The 16,115-nt window shown below is 41.4% G+C and overlaps 1 protein-coding gene across 1 annotated transcript in view; it reads right to left on the reverse strand.

Annotated features, from left to right (window-relative positions):
- The window catches only part of Wdr59 (WD repeat domain 59), a 66,278-nt gene that overhangs the window by 23,951 nt on the left and 26,212 nt on the right, over positions 1-16,115 (reverse strand). Inside the window, exons 7-14 of the mRNA XM_013012689.1 lie at positions 14,404-14,483; positions 11,161-11,293; positions 10,915-11,039; positions 8,649-8,813; positions 6,706-6,801; positions 6,404-6,560; positions 4,880-4,949; positions 2,787-2,940 (exon numbers count right to left, since the gene is read on the reverse strand). Coding sequence (XP_012868143.1) covers positions 2,787-2,940; positions 4,880-4,949; positions 6,404-6,560; positions 6,706-6,801; positions 8,649-8,813; positions 10,915-11,039; positions 11,161-11,293; positions 14,404-14,483 — 980 coding nt within the window. The remainder of the gene's footprint in view (positions 1-2,786; positions 2,941-4,879; positions 4,950-6,403; positions 6,561-6,705; positions 6,802-8,648; positions 8,814-10,914; positions 11,040-11,160; positions 11,294-14,403; positions 14,484-16,115) is intronic.

Consider the following 16,115-nt stretch of genomic DNA (forward strand, 5'->3'; position numbering starts at 1 on the left):
TAATTTCATATGAAAACCTAATGATTATTATATGTCATCCATTAAAATGTGTCTTCCTTCCCCCAGGGCTTGTGAGAGTCTTGCAATGTTCTAGGTCTTGACCTGGGAGACTGTTAATTCACTGAACCATATGCTAATGATTTGAAAACTACATATGTTATACATCAGTATAGAATTTTCATATGAGAGTATAATGTATTTAAAATAAAACTTAAAAGACCACTTCCTATGTCAGACTAGGATACTAAAATAGCCCGTTTTCTGAGGAGAAGCAGTGTAGTAGTAACCATCCCAAACTGAAATATTACATTCCATCTTCCATGCTTGAGCAGATACCATGTGCTAGCAGTTAATTAGCCAAGTTCTCCTAGTGCCTTATTATGATGATTATATTGCTAGTAAAAGGGGTTGGACCATCACAAATAATGAATGTAGGTTTCCCCATTGCTTTTGCATTAGGAGACATCATTCCATCTTCAAACTGGAGTTACTTTTTCTACAGACAGGCTTTATTTACATGACCACATTATCAAAAGTGCTGGTCAACCTACTCTGTCCCATCTGAGCCCAAGCATGCAAAGGATAGGCTATAAATGGAATGAGTATTCAGAATTGCCTCTGACTTAAACATCTCCTCAACGTGGCCCAGATGCTAAAGGAAATTCTCACATTTATGCAACTATGATTTTATTTGAGTTAGGCCACAAATGCCTTAGTTCCCACTAATATAAAATCATCTGTCTGGTTACTTGCTAGCCTGTAGAAAAAGACAAAAGAGGGCTTGGAATATGGCTTAGTGGCAGAGTGCTTGCCTAGCATGCATGAAGCCCTGAGTTCAATTCCTCAGAACCATATAAACAGAAAAAGCCAGAAGTGGCACTGTGGCAAGTGGTAGAGTACTAGCCTTGAGCAAAAGAAGCTCAGGAACAGTACTCAGGCCCTGAGTTCAAGCCCCAGGACTGGCCAAAAAAAAAAAAAAAAGAAACAAAAAATGGGCTGAGAATGTGGCTTAGTGGCAGAGTGCTTGCCTAGCATGCATGAAGCCCTGGGTTTGAGTCCTCAGTACCAAACAAATAGAAAAAAACAGAAGTAGCCAGTGCTGGTGGCTCATGCTTGGAATCCTTGCTACTCAGGAGCTGAGATTTGAGGATCGCAGTTCAAAGCCAAGCTGGGCAGGAAAATCCATGAGACTCTTATCTCCAATTAACCACCAGAAAACTGGAAGTGGCTCTATGGCTCAAGTGGTAGAGCACTCACCTTGAGCTGATGAGCTGAGGGAAGTGCCCAGACCCAGAGTTCAAGTCCCATAACCAACAACAACAACAAAAAAAGCCAGAATTGGCACTGTGGCTCAAGTGGTAGAGTGCTAACCTTGAACAAAAAAAGAAGCTCAAGGACAGTGCCCAGGCCCAGAGTTCAAGCCCCAGGACTTGGGGGGGGGGGAAGGAAAGAAAAGAAAAAGACAAAAGAGCTAATAATTTGAACATAGAAGACTTGGGAGGAATATAGTTTGGTATGTGTCCCAAGGATGTCCTTGGCAGCCAATGGGGCAAAACTCCATCAGAGATACAAGGCAAGGGACTATGGAAGGAGACCAGGAAGCAACAGAAAGTCATTTTCCCTTCTTAATGGAATGGCTTTGCCTAAGGCTGGTCCAGTCCCAAATACCATTTGCTGTCCTTCATTTTGGTCACATTCAGTCCCAAGATAAGACCAAGTCAGAGCTGGTCAGTTATCAGTGTAAGCCAAAGGTAAACACTATTTGCAGTCGAAGTAAAGACACCTCCAATACTTGAGTGAAATGGTTATTTAAAATAATTCAATTAAAAATAAATTTTAATTCCAATCAGTCCACTTAGGGGGTAAGAAGAATAAAGAACTGCCAAAGACTAAGTGGGAACTATTTAAAACCTATCAGTTATAACATGTTTAGATCAGATTCTCAAGCTGGCAAGATGGGAGATTCCCATTATTCCTGCACTCTATCAGTTATGTCTACATTGCCATTCCCAAAAGTGTCTACCAGCTTAGGGCTGGGAAGGTGGCTCAGTGGTAGAGCGCTTGCCTTGCATGCATGAGGCCCTGGGTTCGATTCCTCAGCACCACATAAGCTGGAAGTAGTGCTGTGGGTCAAGTGGTAGAGTGCTAGCCTTGAGCTGAAGGGCTGAGGGACAGCATGTAGGCCCAGAGGTCAGGCCCCACAACCGACCAAAAAAAAAAAAAAAGTGTCTACCTGCTTAATGATAACTTCTTTAGGACAATAAATTCCTGAACTGAATTCTTAGGGACAATGAATTCCTAAGAACCCTGTAACATAAAGACAAGTTCAGGAGATTTTCATATAAACTGATTCATCCAAATGAGTACTTAAGTGTAGGCTTAGTAAAAAGAGAAAATCTTTTAGAAATAAACTTCACAACTCTCACAACTATCAAGTTCCAAATACATCCAGATCTCAAGTCTTCAAAAGCATCCTTTCATTTTTTGGCAAACATCAGAACACCAAGGCACATCTGAAGATAAATTATTCTACCTAAAATATAGCAATCAACTCAATACATGGGAATTACAAGGTTACACAGGAAATGAAGGATATGGACTATAAGAACTAACCCCTCTTCCCATGCACAATTTAGTGCTTAAAACTAACTGAAAGGAAGAAAGCAATGGCTTAATTTTGAAAGAGACTACAAAAGGCTTACTAATGTAGTTACTGGCAGGCAGGCAGGACAAGAACAAAAATCTAGAAGGGGTAAGAAATCAAAAGTACTGGCACTGGCACTTACCCGCTCCTTGTAGTAGAAAGAGCTGATGGAGACCTGCTCTTTCTCACTGCGGGTAGGGCTCCCACTATACAAACGGAGGTTCCCAGGGGCCTCTGTGCGGATCTTCATTGGAGCAATCAAGCCAGTATGATAAGCGGACAAGGCTGAGAGAGATCTGTAGTGGAAAATGAGAATTATCCATACTGGCTACAGTCTTTATATTCCTAAGTAGTGCTACTGATAGCATTTGATGAAGCCAAGCGGAAAAGACATTGGGTGAGAGAGGTGAAGATTAAAAAAAGAACCAACCTGAAAAATGCTTTATCTACAACAGCACAGAATATTTCTATAATTGTGTATATAGAAAAGCATCTACAAACTAAGGAGTGAATTTAGAGACAAGGTCAATTGACAAAAATCTATTGTATTCCTGGGGCTGGGAAGGTAGCTCAGTGGTAGAGCGCTTGCCTTGCATGCCTGAGATCCTGGGTTCGATTCCTCAGCACCACATACGCAAAAAGAAAAAAGCCGGAAGTGGCGCTGTGGCTCAAGTGGTAGAGTGCTAGCCTTGAGCTGAAATGCTGAGGGACAGCGCCCAGGCCCAGAGTTCAGGCCCCATGACCAGACCCAAAAAAAACAAAAAAAAATCTATTGTATTCCTATATATCAGAAACAAACAAATGGAAAATAAGAAAATTTCATTTACAATAACATCAAAACACATCAAATACCTAGGAACAATTTAATTTAAAAAGTATCTATTGAGACCAGGCACTGGTGGCTTACACCTGTAATCCTAGCTACTCAGGAGGCTGAGATCTGAGGATCATGGTTCAAAGCCAGCCTGGGCAGGAAAGTCCATGAGACCCTAATCTTCAATTAACCACCAGAAAACTGAAAGTGGTATTAAGGTTCAAGTGGTAGACTGCTAGCCTTGAGCTGAAGAGCTCAGGACAGTGCTCAGACCCAGGGTTAAAGCCACACAAGCAACCAAAAAGAAAAAGAAAAACTAGAGTCAAGAAATAGACCATATATATTTCATCAACTGATATTCAAATTTACGAAAAAAGGAAATCCTCAAAAATCTGTTATAGAGCTGGGTGCCAGTGGCTTACATCTGTAATCCTAGCTACTCAGAAGGCTGAGAGCTGAGGATCACAGTTGAATTGAGGCCCGGCAGAAAAGTTCCCATGAGACTCTTATCTCCAATGAAGCACTCAAAAACTGAAAGTGACACTGTGGCTCAAAGTGGTAAAGTGCTAGCCTTGAGCAAAAGCACTCAGGGACAGTGCCCAGGCCCTGAGTTAAAGCTCCATGACTTAAAAAAAAATTATAGAACAACTGTTTATTTATACTAAATAAGACTAACTTTGACCATCACAACATTAAAAAAAAATGAATCTGTGATGGATCACAGACCTTAAACAAGGAATTTAAAAATTATAAAGCTTTCAAAAAGAAACAAAGAACAATAATTTTGAAACCTTGGTATAAGCAAATATTCTTTTGATACAACACAAAAAAATTAAAAAGCAATTGCCAAAATAAAAAAAATGATAGCTAGCTGGTAACTGGTGCTCACATCTGTAATCCTAGCTACTTAAGAAGGTGACATCTAGTGGATTAAGATTCAAAACCAACCTGGACAGAAAAAAAGTCTGCTAGACTCCATCTCCAAAATAACCAGCAAAAAGTCAAGCTCGAAGCATGACTTAAATGGTAGAGCACCAGCCAAGCAAATTCGCTGAATGAATGTAAGGACCTGAGTTCAGTGTGCCCTCGAATTTTTCTTTCAAGTGCTAAGAGCTCAAGCCAGGAGCCTTGAACACACTAGGAACATGCTCTTCCATTGAGTTATACCTCAAACTGAATTTGCCTTATTTGACAACAATTCTTGTATGTTAATTCTTCAAGTGCTTTGGTAGTAACTTTATAGCAAAATACCTTAGCTTTGTTGCAACTTAATGAGCTTTGATCTCTTATAAATCAATCTTGTAATGCAAGTTCACTGAAGAACTAAAACAAATTGTCAAAAATCAGGATCAGCAATCCTTCCCAGACATCTGTTCCTTCTGGCCCTGTGGATGCACCTTCTTTCTGCATCCCAAACTCACCTAGGAGTAGGTTCTGTTGGAGACACTGCTCGATGCATAGTCATGGGCCTTGTGAAATATACCAGGTAACCTGACAAAGGAGAGATAACACACACACACACACACACACACACACACACACACACATCAGTGTCAAGAAGCTAGAAGTAGCTGGGAATGTGGCATAAGCTGGACAAAAGTCAGTCTCCAGGGCCCAGGACAAATATGTTAAAGACTTCACAGGTACTTTACATAACACTACCAGGTTGATCTAGCCTCTGTTAAGAACCAGGGCTCTGAATAGACTCAAATCCAAGCTTATCAGAATGAAAAAATTAAGACTTCAGTTCTGATAAGGATTAAGATATACCCAAAGACACCAATTCTAGCACTATATAACACACTTCTGTCAAAAAGGCAAAAGTCTGGCCACGCACAGTGGCTCACATTTGCAATCCTACCTACTTAGACAAATATTTGAGAGGACAACAAGCTACCCCAGGTGAAAAGTAAGCCAAGACCCCATCTCAATCAATAGCTGGGCACAGTGGCCTGCACCAGTTATCCCAGTTATGTGGGAACCATAAATAGGAGGATCACAGTCCAAGTTGGCCTGGACATAACCCTTGTCTCAAGGGTAACTTTCTCCCCCTTTTTTCCTTTTTGCAGTACTAGAGTTTGAACTCAAGGCCTTGTGTTTGTTCAGGCTGATTCTCACTCAACTGGTGCTCTATCACTTGAGCTATACCTCCAGCCCTGCTCTTTGCTGGTTATTTTGGAAATGGAGTCTCAAGGATTTTTCTTCCCAATATGGCTTAAAATGACCATTCTCCAAACTTCAGCCTTCTGCGTCACCAGGATTACAGATTTGAGACACTGGCTCCTAGTTTTATGTAATTTTTTTCCCCCAGTTTTAGGGCTTGAACGCTAGGTCTGGGAATTGTCCCTGAGCTCCTTTTGCTCAAGGCTAGTACTCTACCACTTGAGCCACAGCACCACTTTCAACTTTTTCTTTTTATGTGGTACTGAGGAATCGAACCCAGGGCTTCATGCATGGTAGGCAAGCACTCTACCACTAAGCCACATTCTCAGCCCTGGCTCCTAGTTTAAAAAAAAATAATTATCTTCATTAACAAATACAATGTGTCTTGATATTGTTCACCCCGCCTCTTCTATCCCCTCAACAATGAAGCTTATTGAGACTGATTTGGAATGAGGGAGGGTGACAGAGGCTAAGTCTGATCAAGATACACTGTGTACATATATGGACATATCAAAATGAAACCCCCTGTAAAACTAATTGATGCTAATGTAAAAACATACAAGTAAATAACTAAAACAAAAAGGACTGAAAACATAGCTCAAATGTAGACAGAGTACCTGCCTAAAAAGTGCAAAGCCCTGAAATGGAATTCCAGTACAAAGTCTTTTGAATTCTTAGGAAATGAAAAATAAAGACAAATTTCTGACGATGTCTACAAAGAACATATATTCTTGGCTGCACTGTCTTGAAATCTAGAATCAGAAATCATCAAAGAGACTAACCTGCTCCACAGAACCTGGCTCCTGAAGTCCTAGGAAAGGGAATGTTGGCATCCTGGTAAGACCCATAGGCAGTGGTCACCCTCGCAAACGTTGGCAAGGGTGGTGTGACGGAATTTGGGAGAGCAAATGGGTTGCTAGAAGCACTGTCTTCTTGGTTCTGGAATAAAAGACAAACCAACTAAAAACTATAACCTGTCGTTAAGCGAATTACAAAAAGGGGTACAGTATTACAAAATCAGGGGAAGAAGAAACAAAGCAAGACACCAAAAGCATGGGATGGTACAACAAGTTCAATTTCCCACCACAAAAGACTCAAGGCAGGAGACAAGCTGGCGCAGGCAGGGCTCCAAACAGCTCTGGTTGCGTTTCACTTTCTGCAGGGAAGTGTCCTTCAGGATCTAAGAAAAGCCCAAGACACAGTCAGATCGGGAAAAGCACCATATTTCTCTACTAAGCTTTAAGTCTGCAAAGGTATCAGAAGCAGGGTGGCATGGGCCAGGGGAGGGGCGGGTACTGGAGCATGGTTAGGTCTGAGGCTTCAAGCATAACATTTCCTATAGGGCCTCCTAGAGAAGTCCTGGGAACCCAGACAGCCACACACATGGGTTTTGTTGTTTTGGTCGGTCGTGGGGCTTGAACTCTACACATGGGTTTTGATAGGGCAAATGCCAGTAACACAATAACTATTCTTTCTAGTGAATTCTACCCTTTCCTTCTCTGCAACTCCATTGCTATACCTTGGAAATAATACCCCTCGAGATTTACAACTGTTCTGAGTAAAAATATAATGTATTTTGTAAATCCTTACATCCTAACATTTTTAAAGCATATGCTATAGATATAAATTGAGCCAACCTGGAATAAACTGATAGGCATCCTGAAGATAGGCAAACCAACTGGACTGAGCTACTGCTACCTGCATGGCACTAAGAAACATATGAAATGTGCTTACTCCAAATTGAGAAGCACTGCAAGAAAGTCTAAAACTGCCAATGTCAAAGACTTTGATTTTTTTATACCCAAAATACAAAATACCTCAGCAACTTTTGATTATGCATTAATATGACAATATTTTGGAGGTGGTGTATTAAATTAAACATTACTATAACTACCTGTTGCCAGGTGCTGGTGGTTCATGCCTCTATTCCTAGCTACTCAGGAGGCTGAGATCTGCCAGCATGGGCAGGAAAGTCTGTGAGACTCTTCAATTAACTACTAGAAAACTGGAAATAACCTTGTGGCTCAAGCATTAGACTGCTTGCTTTGAGCTGAAGAGCTCAGGGACAGTACCCAGGCCCAGAGTTCAAGACCCAAGACTGACCAAAAAACAAAACAAAACAAAAAAAACTACCTGCTTCTCTAAATTTTTTTAGAATAGTTACTGGGAAATCTACAATTACATATGCTCTGTATTGTATTTCTCTTAGTCAGGACTGAATTAAGGTTTTTTTAAAACCACATGGCAATCCATCATTTTTTGCTAACTGAGAATGCTTTTTTTTAATTTTTATATTACTTTATTTAAAAAAGAAACAAACTAGTTATAAAAATCTTTGCTCCAAATAGATAGTATCTTACAAATGTTTTTTCCTGGGTTTTGTGTCTTAAAGATTACTATAGAAATGATTTCTAATATCATAAATAAGTGCTTGCTTTTGGCTGGGAAGGTGGCTCAGTGGTAGAGCGCTTGCCTTGCATGCTTTTCTTTTTTGTATGTCCGAATGAGGCAATGGAATTTTCAGAGTTGAAAATACCAAGTACTACAAAATTCTTGTTGTCAAAACTTCAAGATCCTTAAAATGAAATTTTCCTGGTTACATACAAGACCAGTAGACAGAATAATAAAGTACATATGATCCAAAATGGGCAGAAGCTGTCAGGACCTTCTACTCTTCACTCGTGATAATGCTCAGATGGAAAAAGGTGTGTCATCAACAGCTCATAGGGCTTTTTTTGTGGAATTCTCCCTGATAAGCTGTCAATGAACTGACACAAGTTTTAGAATCTGAAGGGTTGAAGACCAGCTGCCAGGCTCTGCTGTCCACCCACCTCACCTGCAACTAGCCAGCCTTTCTTCAGAATACCATGGCTCCTTCCATGTGCTGCCAACATGGTGGCACATAGGGAAAGATGACTTCCAAATCTTTCCTAGTTTTCACTACTCAGCAGAGATACTGACACACAAAAATGGAACTCTTGTCTTTTTTTTTTTTTTTAAAGAGAATTTGGGAATTCAGAGCCTTACCTTTAGCAGCTTAGCTTTCATAGTAGATGTGATAGTTGTGGGGTTAATAAACTGGAAGGAAGGCGCAGCATTGTTGGGGTACTGTGCTGGGAACTTCACCAGCATCTTGACGCGGTGGTTGCTACAGTGCACGGATACTGTACAACTCCTGTCTGCCGCATCCATCTGCAAGACATAAAGTACACACCTACACTAGAGACAAACTGCAAAGGGTCATCAGATACAAATGGATTTTATTGACTCACTTATTGGTAGTGCTGAGGATCAAATCTAGGGTTTTATTCATGGTAATCAAGCATTCTACCACTGAGCTACACCCTGTGCAAGATGCTAATCAATTTAAATAAGTTACCTACCTGAATGTCCCTGTTCCTATTAACCATGTAAAGAGAGAGAGTCTATTAAGACAAAGGAGTATGGGAGGCAATCCATTTCAAAGCAAATTTTGAGCTGGGCACCACTGGCTCACGCCTGTAATCCTAGCTACTTAGGAGGTTGAGATCTGAGTATCATGGTTTGAATCCAGCCCAGGCAGAAAAGTCCATGAGACTCTTATCTATACGCGTACACACACACACACACACACACACACACACACACACACACACACACACACACACACACACACAGCCAGAAGTGATGCTGTAACTCAAAGTGGTAAAGTGTTTAGCAAAAAGCTAACGGACAGTACCCATACCCTGAATTCAAGCCCCAGGACTGGCACACACATACACAAAAACTGAAATTGTTTATATGTAATAAAATATTTTAACTTAAAAATAAAAGTACCTAAAACTGTGCCTTTTAGATTGCTTTGAGTTAAAAGAAATGACCTGGAGGCAGTAACTCAAGCCTGTAATCCTAGCTACTTGAGAGGTGGAGATCAGAGGATTGTGGTATGAAGCCAGCCAAGGTATAAAAGTCCTTGAGACTTACTTAACAGCTAAGCTAGGCATGGTGGCACACACTTGTCATTCCACAGTACATGGGAAACACAATGGCTGGGTGTGGTAGTGCAGGCTACCATCTCAGTGATATAGGAAGCACAAATAGGAAGAGTGTAGTCAAGGCTGGCATGATAAGGCATCCTCTATCTTGAAAATAACCATCTCAAAAAGGTACTAGTAGAATGGCTCAATTGGTAGAGTCATAAAAAATTATTTTAGGAGTTAAAGAAATAACCTGACAATTTAAAAGTACTCCTGGAAAAAGAAAGTAGATTAATGGCATCCAGAGGCTGGGGAGGGGGCAGATGGAGAATGACCACTAATGGGCATGGGAGTTTGGGTTTTGGGGCTTCTTTTTCTTGTTTTCAGTGGGATTTGAAATCAGAGTCCTATGCTTTACTGCTGAGCCATGGTTCTGGCCCTTAGAGACAGAGCTCCACTTCTTGTTTAGGTATATATGCCTGGACCTCAAGCTCCCTATTTTGCTTCCCATAGTAGCTGTAGCGACAGGCACATGACACCATACCCAGTTTCTTTCTGTTAAGATGAAGTCTCATGGCCCATGCCACCCAAGCTGGCCTGGAACTGTGATTCTTCCAATCTTAGCCTCCCAAGTAGCTAGTATTCCAGGTGTGAGCCTGCAATATTTGTTTTTGTTGTTGTTATTTTTTGATTCATGATCTCACTATGTCCCTCCCCCCAATAAGGTGACATACAACTAATTTGTGCAGAACAGTTTGAAGAACTAATGGCGTAATTACATAAAGACACATATCTCTGCCTATAGTCAACTGGATCTAGGTGGAAAAAAAACTAATGAAACTCCTTCCTAGAAATAGTTGTATTGTCAAAGCTAATAGAATTCACAAACTTAATAGACCATGATAATGACAATTTGCCTTATAAAGGTTAAATGTGTTTGTGACTTTATCACTATCCCACAATACTGTGAAATTTATGTAATCACTTAATCTCATTAAAAAATTACTGAAACACACACACACACACACACACACACCCCACACCACACACTTTCCTAATCACTAAGCCTTCCCATAACAAGTACCTTCATGCATAGTGAAAATAGATATTAGAGAATCTAAAGAGATGTTCAAGCCTCAGCTCATCTTAGGAGAAAAGAATACAGTTAGGAAAAAAAAAGCTTGCAAAATATCTTTTTCATTATAAAACCTAAAGAAGTAGGCAGACTTACCTGTTAGCACAGCTATTTGCTGACTTAAATCATCACTGAAATAGCCTCATCTCCCACAAATTGCCTTCAGCAAGTGTGAGACACAGTACATTAAACTCCAACCTACCTCCACGTTGACATTCCGGATTTGTACGTTGATAAGGGAGAATTCCTGCTGAAGAGTCTGAGGCAGGCCCAGTTGATCTGATTTTCTCTCGTCCAGAAGACTGCTAGGGGGATCTTCCTTAAAGGCTAGCAAGAGAGATTCATGGTTGGAAGATTTTTCTTTTGAAAATGAATCAGTTCTGAGTTATCTACCACACAACTCTGAAATGTATAAAATTGCCCCTAAGACACCAGTTGCACCCATTACCTTCTTCCTCCCCATGGCTAGAATTTTGCTGGTGATCTGTATCTTGAGTGTGCAGGGTCTTCTCTGGTTCCGGCAGAAGAGAAATGCTCTCAATGAACTCATCAACACCATCCAGTATGTCATTGGCACAGAGCTACAACCAAGGGTAGAAAATGGAGCTGGGGATGTAGATCAATGGCAGAGTACTTCCTTAGCATGTATGAGGCCCTGGACTGAATCCCAGGGCAATAGGAAAGATCAGTGTGTCTAGTTTAAAAGTACTGATTTAAAAACAAAAATCTCAGGCCAGGGCTGGAAAAGTGGCTCAGTGGTAGAGTGCTTGCCTTGCATGCATGAGGCCTTGGGTTCAATTCCTCAGCAGAAAATACTGTAAGTGGCACTATGGCTCAAGTGGTAGAGTGCTAGCCTTGAGCTGAAGAACTGAGGGACACCACTCAGGCTGAGTTTGGGCCCCACAACTGACCAAAAAAAAAAAAAATCTTAGGTGGGGCTGGTGGCTCACACTTGTAATCCTAGCTACTCAGGAAGTTGTAATCTGAGGATCACAGTTCAAAACCTGCTTGGGGCATGAAAGTCCAAAAGACTCTTATCTCCAATAAACTACTCAAAAAAAAAAGCCAGAAGTGGAGCTGTGGCTCAAGTGGTAGAGCACTAGCCTTGAGCAAAAGAAGCTCAGGGACAGCACTCAGGCTCTGAGTTCTAGCCCAAAGGACTGGCACCAAAAAAGGAGAAGAGGAAGAAGGAGGAGGAAGAGGAAGAAGAAGAGAAGGAGAAGGAGGAAGAGGAGGAGGAGGTGGTGGAGGAAAAGAATATCTCAAAGGAGGGGCTGGGAAGGTGGCTCAGTGGTAGAGTGCTTTCCTTGTAATGTATGAGGCCCTGGGTTCGATTCCTCAGCACCACATAAGCAAAAAAAAAGCCGGGAGTGGCGCTGTGGCTCAAGTGGTAGAGCGCTAGCCTTGAGCTGAAGAGCTGAGGGACAGTGCCCAGGCCCAGAGTTCAGGCCCCACAACCGGACCCCAAAAGAATATCTCAAAGGAAAGATGTGTCAGCCAAGAAATGACATAATCAAAATAGATTTTGCCCATCAACAACTCTCCCTGGTTAAACACAAAGGATAAAAACTCTATTGTTCTACTCTGGACATTTTTCATCACATTGAGAGTTTATGAAGGGCTCAGAAAAAATTAAATTTAAATTCTGCCTTAATGGAGTTATTTATGAGCAAAAGTAACATAGCCTCAAAGCATAAGCAGCAAATGAGATTTCTTGGAAAAAATAGGTTAAAAAGACATTCAGATATAAGACCTGGGGCTGGGAAGGTGGCTCAGTGGTAGAGCACTTGCCTTGAGTGCATGAGGCCCTAGGTTCGATTCCTCAGCACCACATAACCAGAAAAAAAAAAAGCCGGAAGTGGTGCTGTGGCTCAAGTGGTAGAATGCTAGCCTTTAGCTGAAGAGCTGAGGGACAGAGCCCAGGCCCAGAGTTCAGGCCCCACAACTAGACCCAAAAAAAAAAAAAAAAAGACCTGTCTAGATGCTCAAGAGTGACTTCACACTAAATAGGTGTTACAAATTTTTTTATTTTTATTTTTGTCGGCCGTGGGGCTTGAACTCTGGGCCTGGGCGCTGTCCCTCAGCTCTTCAGCTCAAGATTAGCACTCTACCACTTGAGCCACAGCACCACTTCCAGTTTTCTGAGTGGTTTACTGGAGATAAGAGTCTCACAGACTTTCCAGCCCAGCTAGTTTTGAACCATGATCCTCAGATCTCAGCTTCCTGTGTAGCTAGGATTACAAGTGTGAGCCACCAGTGCCCAGCTAGGTATTACAAATTTTAACCAGCATTTTCCATCAATCCTTTGCAAACTGGTGGTCCAAATGCCATGGAGGATTTGATACTGGTGAGACATGTATATTTCCCCATCAAGGGGAAGATAGCCTTACTGAAAAAGGAAAGATCAAGGGTCACAACAGCAATTCATACCATACAGGGGGTGGGGGGGTCGGGTGTATGTGTGTGTGTTGGGTTTTTGTCAGTTGTGATCTTGAACTCAGTGGGGCGGTGTGTGTGTGTGTGTGTGTGTGTTGGGTTTTTGTCAGTTGTGAGCTTGAACTCGGGGCCCAGATGCCGTCCCTAAGCTTCAGTTGTGAGCTTGAACTCAGTGGGGCAGGCGTGCGTGCGTGCGTGTGTGCATGCGTGTGTGTTGGGTTTTTGTCAGTTGTGAGCTTGAACTCAGGGCCCAGATGCCGTCCCTAAGCTTTTGTGCTTGGGGCTGGGAAGGTGGATCAGTGGTAGAGTGCTTACTTTGCATGCATGAGGCCCTTGGTTCGATTCCTCAGCACCATGTAAGCAAAAAAAGCTGGAAGTGAGGCTGAGGCTCAAGTAGTAGAGCACTAGTCTACAGCTGGAGGGCTCAGGGACAGTGCCCAAACCCAGAGTTCAGGCCCCACAACCAACGACAACAACAAAAAGAAACCTAAGCTTTTGTGCTCAAGGCTAGTGCTCTATCACTTTGAGCCACAGTACCACTTCAGGTTTTCTGGTGGTTAATTGGAGATAAGACCCTCACCGACTTTCCTGCCTAGGCTGGCTTTGAACTGCAATCCTCAGATCTCAGCCTCCTGAGTAGCTAGGATTACAGGTGTGAGCCAACAGTGCCTGGCTGCTACTGTGGTTTATATAAAAAACAAGTATTATACATGAAGAAAATTTAGAAATAGCTTCTTAGAAGAGATGCATTAATGGATGAAAGAGCTGTGAATATCTGCACAGTATAAGGGTAGGGTTCTTGAGAAGAGCAATCCACAAAGCCAACAGGCTGTTCATCATTTTCTATTAAGAAAAAAAAATGGAGGCTCTTTAGCCTTAAAGTGCTGAACACTTTGGTTCATTAAAACTTCAAAGCCAGGCTGGGAATGTGGCTTAGTGGTAGAGTGTTTGCCTAGCATGCATGAAACTCTGAGTTCAATTCCTTAGTACCACAGAAGCTGGAAGTAGCACTGTGACTAAAGTAGAGTGCCAGCCTTGAGCAAAAAGAAGCTCAGGGACAGTGCCCAGGCCCTGAGTTCAAGGGCTAGAACTGGTAAAAAACAAAAAACAAAAAAACTTCAAAGCCAATGTGGCAAGCAGCTAGGATGCATTAAACATCTATCATGTATCCTCTAACTTGCACAAATGCAGAATGTTGCATTTTTTGGTCTAATGTATTTATTTATATTTTTCCATAATAGTAATGAATACATACCCTCTGCATCTGGTAATCCACCCGCCACATTCTTAAAGTCTGATCTCGGGACCATGTAACTAGCTGATAGTCTTTAGATCCTAGAAAGCAACAAATAACAACCATAAAATTCTTCTGAAATAGACATTCATTTTGTTATATGTTACAATAGTAATACAGTCATTCATTCATTCATGTAATATATCCAATAGATATTTAATAAACATCTCCTTTATGTTAGCACTATTCTAGACATCAGAACAATAGCATGAATAAAACAATCCCTATTTTGAACCTTCTTCTTCCTTTGGCTACAATGACCTGATTCTCTTCCTGCCTCTTTAAGAGATATTACCCTCACAGTGAAAATCAAAATCAAACCTGGGGTGGGGATATAACGTGGTAGTAGACTGCTTGTTAATGAGGCCTTGGGTTTCATCCCTAGTACTTCATAGATAGATAGATAGATGGATGGATGGATAGATAGATAGATAGAAGTAGATAATTGTGGTCAGAAAGTTTCTGGGATCCTTACATTTATTCTATTTCTGACCTTACTATGGAATTACATAAAGTATCACTTTATAATTATGAAATTGTATACATTCTATGTAATTTTCTATTACAAAAATTACAGTTGCCTAGATACACAATATAATTTCTTTTCTAGGGCAAAGTGCAATAGATCAAGTTGAAAGCTAAAGGCCGTTTACACCATTAGTGGAATAAAAAAAAAAAGCAGCCTGATGTTTTTGAAAACAGATTTTGTAGCTAAGAATAAGAAAGCCATGATGACGATCATTAGTCTCTTCAGAAATATTCTGGAGCCAGCCACAACTATAATCCCAGTTACTTAGGAGATTGACACAGGAGGATTTGTGCATTTGAGGCCAGTTTGGGCACCACAGCAATAGGAGATGACTGCAACTGGGGGAAGCGGTGATTTTTTTCTGGGACTTGGGACAAGTTTCATCATTCCACTTGCAAAGTTTCCCTTCCGTAATATGAAAACATCAAGAAATATACTTTTGCTCTGTCAAACATTAGAGATTATGACAATAAGATATTAAGAAAAGAAAGACTGCATGTAAGGGTACAAAGGTAAACTGATGGAAAAATTAAGGCCAAGGGCTTTCTAACTCCCTTTATTCTATGACCCTGAATTAGTGAGGGCTGACTAGATTAAGCCACAATAGTAATCAACCCCAATATCTCAGTAGCTTAATGCAAGAATTTCCTGGTTTAGTGGGGCACCAGTGGCTCACGCCTGTAATCCTTAAGCTGCTCAGGAGGCTGAGATCTAAGGATCATGGTTTGAAGTCAGCCTAGGCAGGAAAAGTCCATGAAACTCTTACCTTCAATAAACTAATCAGAAAAAGCCAGAAGTGGTGCTGCAGCTCAAGTGGTAGAGCACTAGCCTTCAGCACAGAGAAGCTCAGGGTCAGAGCCTACACCCTGAGTTCAAGCCCCAGGAATGGCAAATAAAAAAAAAATTCCTGCTTACTCTACACCTCATCCTCATCCTCATGACAAGATCTTAGGGCAGCAGCTCTAGCCAGAGTCTTGACATTTGCTGTGACAGAGGCAAAGTGTGTAACTGCACACTAAGCCTTGACATTTCTATCCTGCTCATGTTCCACCATCAAAGAAAGTCACATGGCAAAACCATCCTCAAAAGATTTGAGAAGTTGGGGGCTGGGAAGGTGGCTCAGTGGTAGAGCGCTTGCCTTGCA

This window comes from Dipodomys ordii, unplaced genomic scaffold, assembly GCF_000151885.1.
Source record: "Dipodomys ordii isolate 6190 unplaced genomic scaffold, Dord_2.0 Scaffold18, whole genome shotgun sequence".
Taxonomy (NCBI): domain Eukaryota; kingdom Metazoa; phylum Chordata; class Mammalia; order Rodentia; family Heteromyidae; genus Dipodomys; species Dipodomys ordii.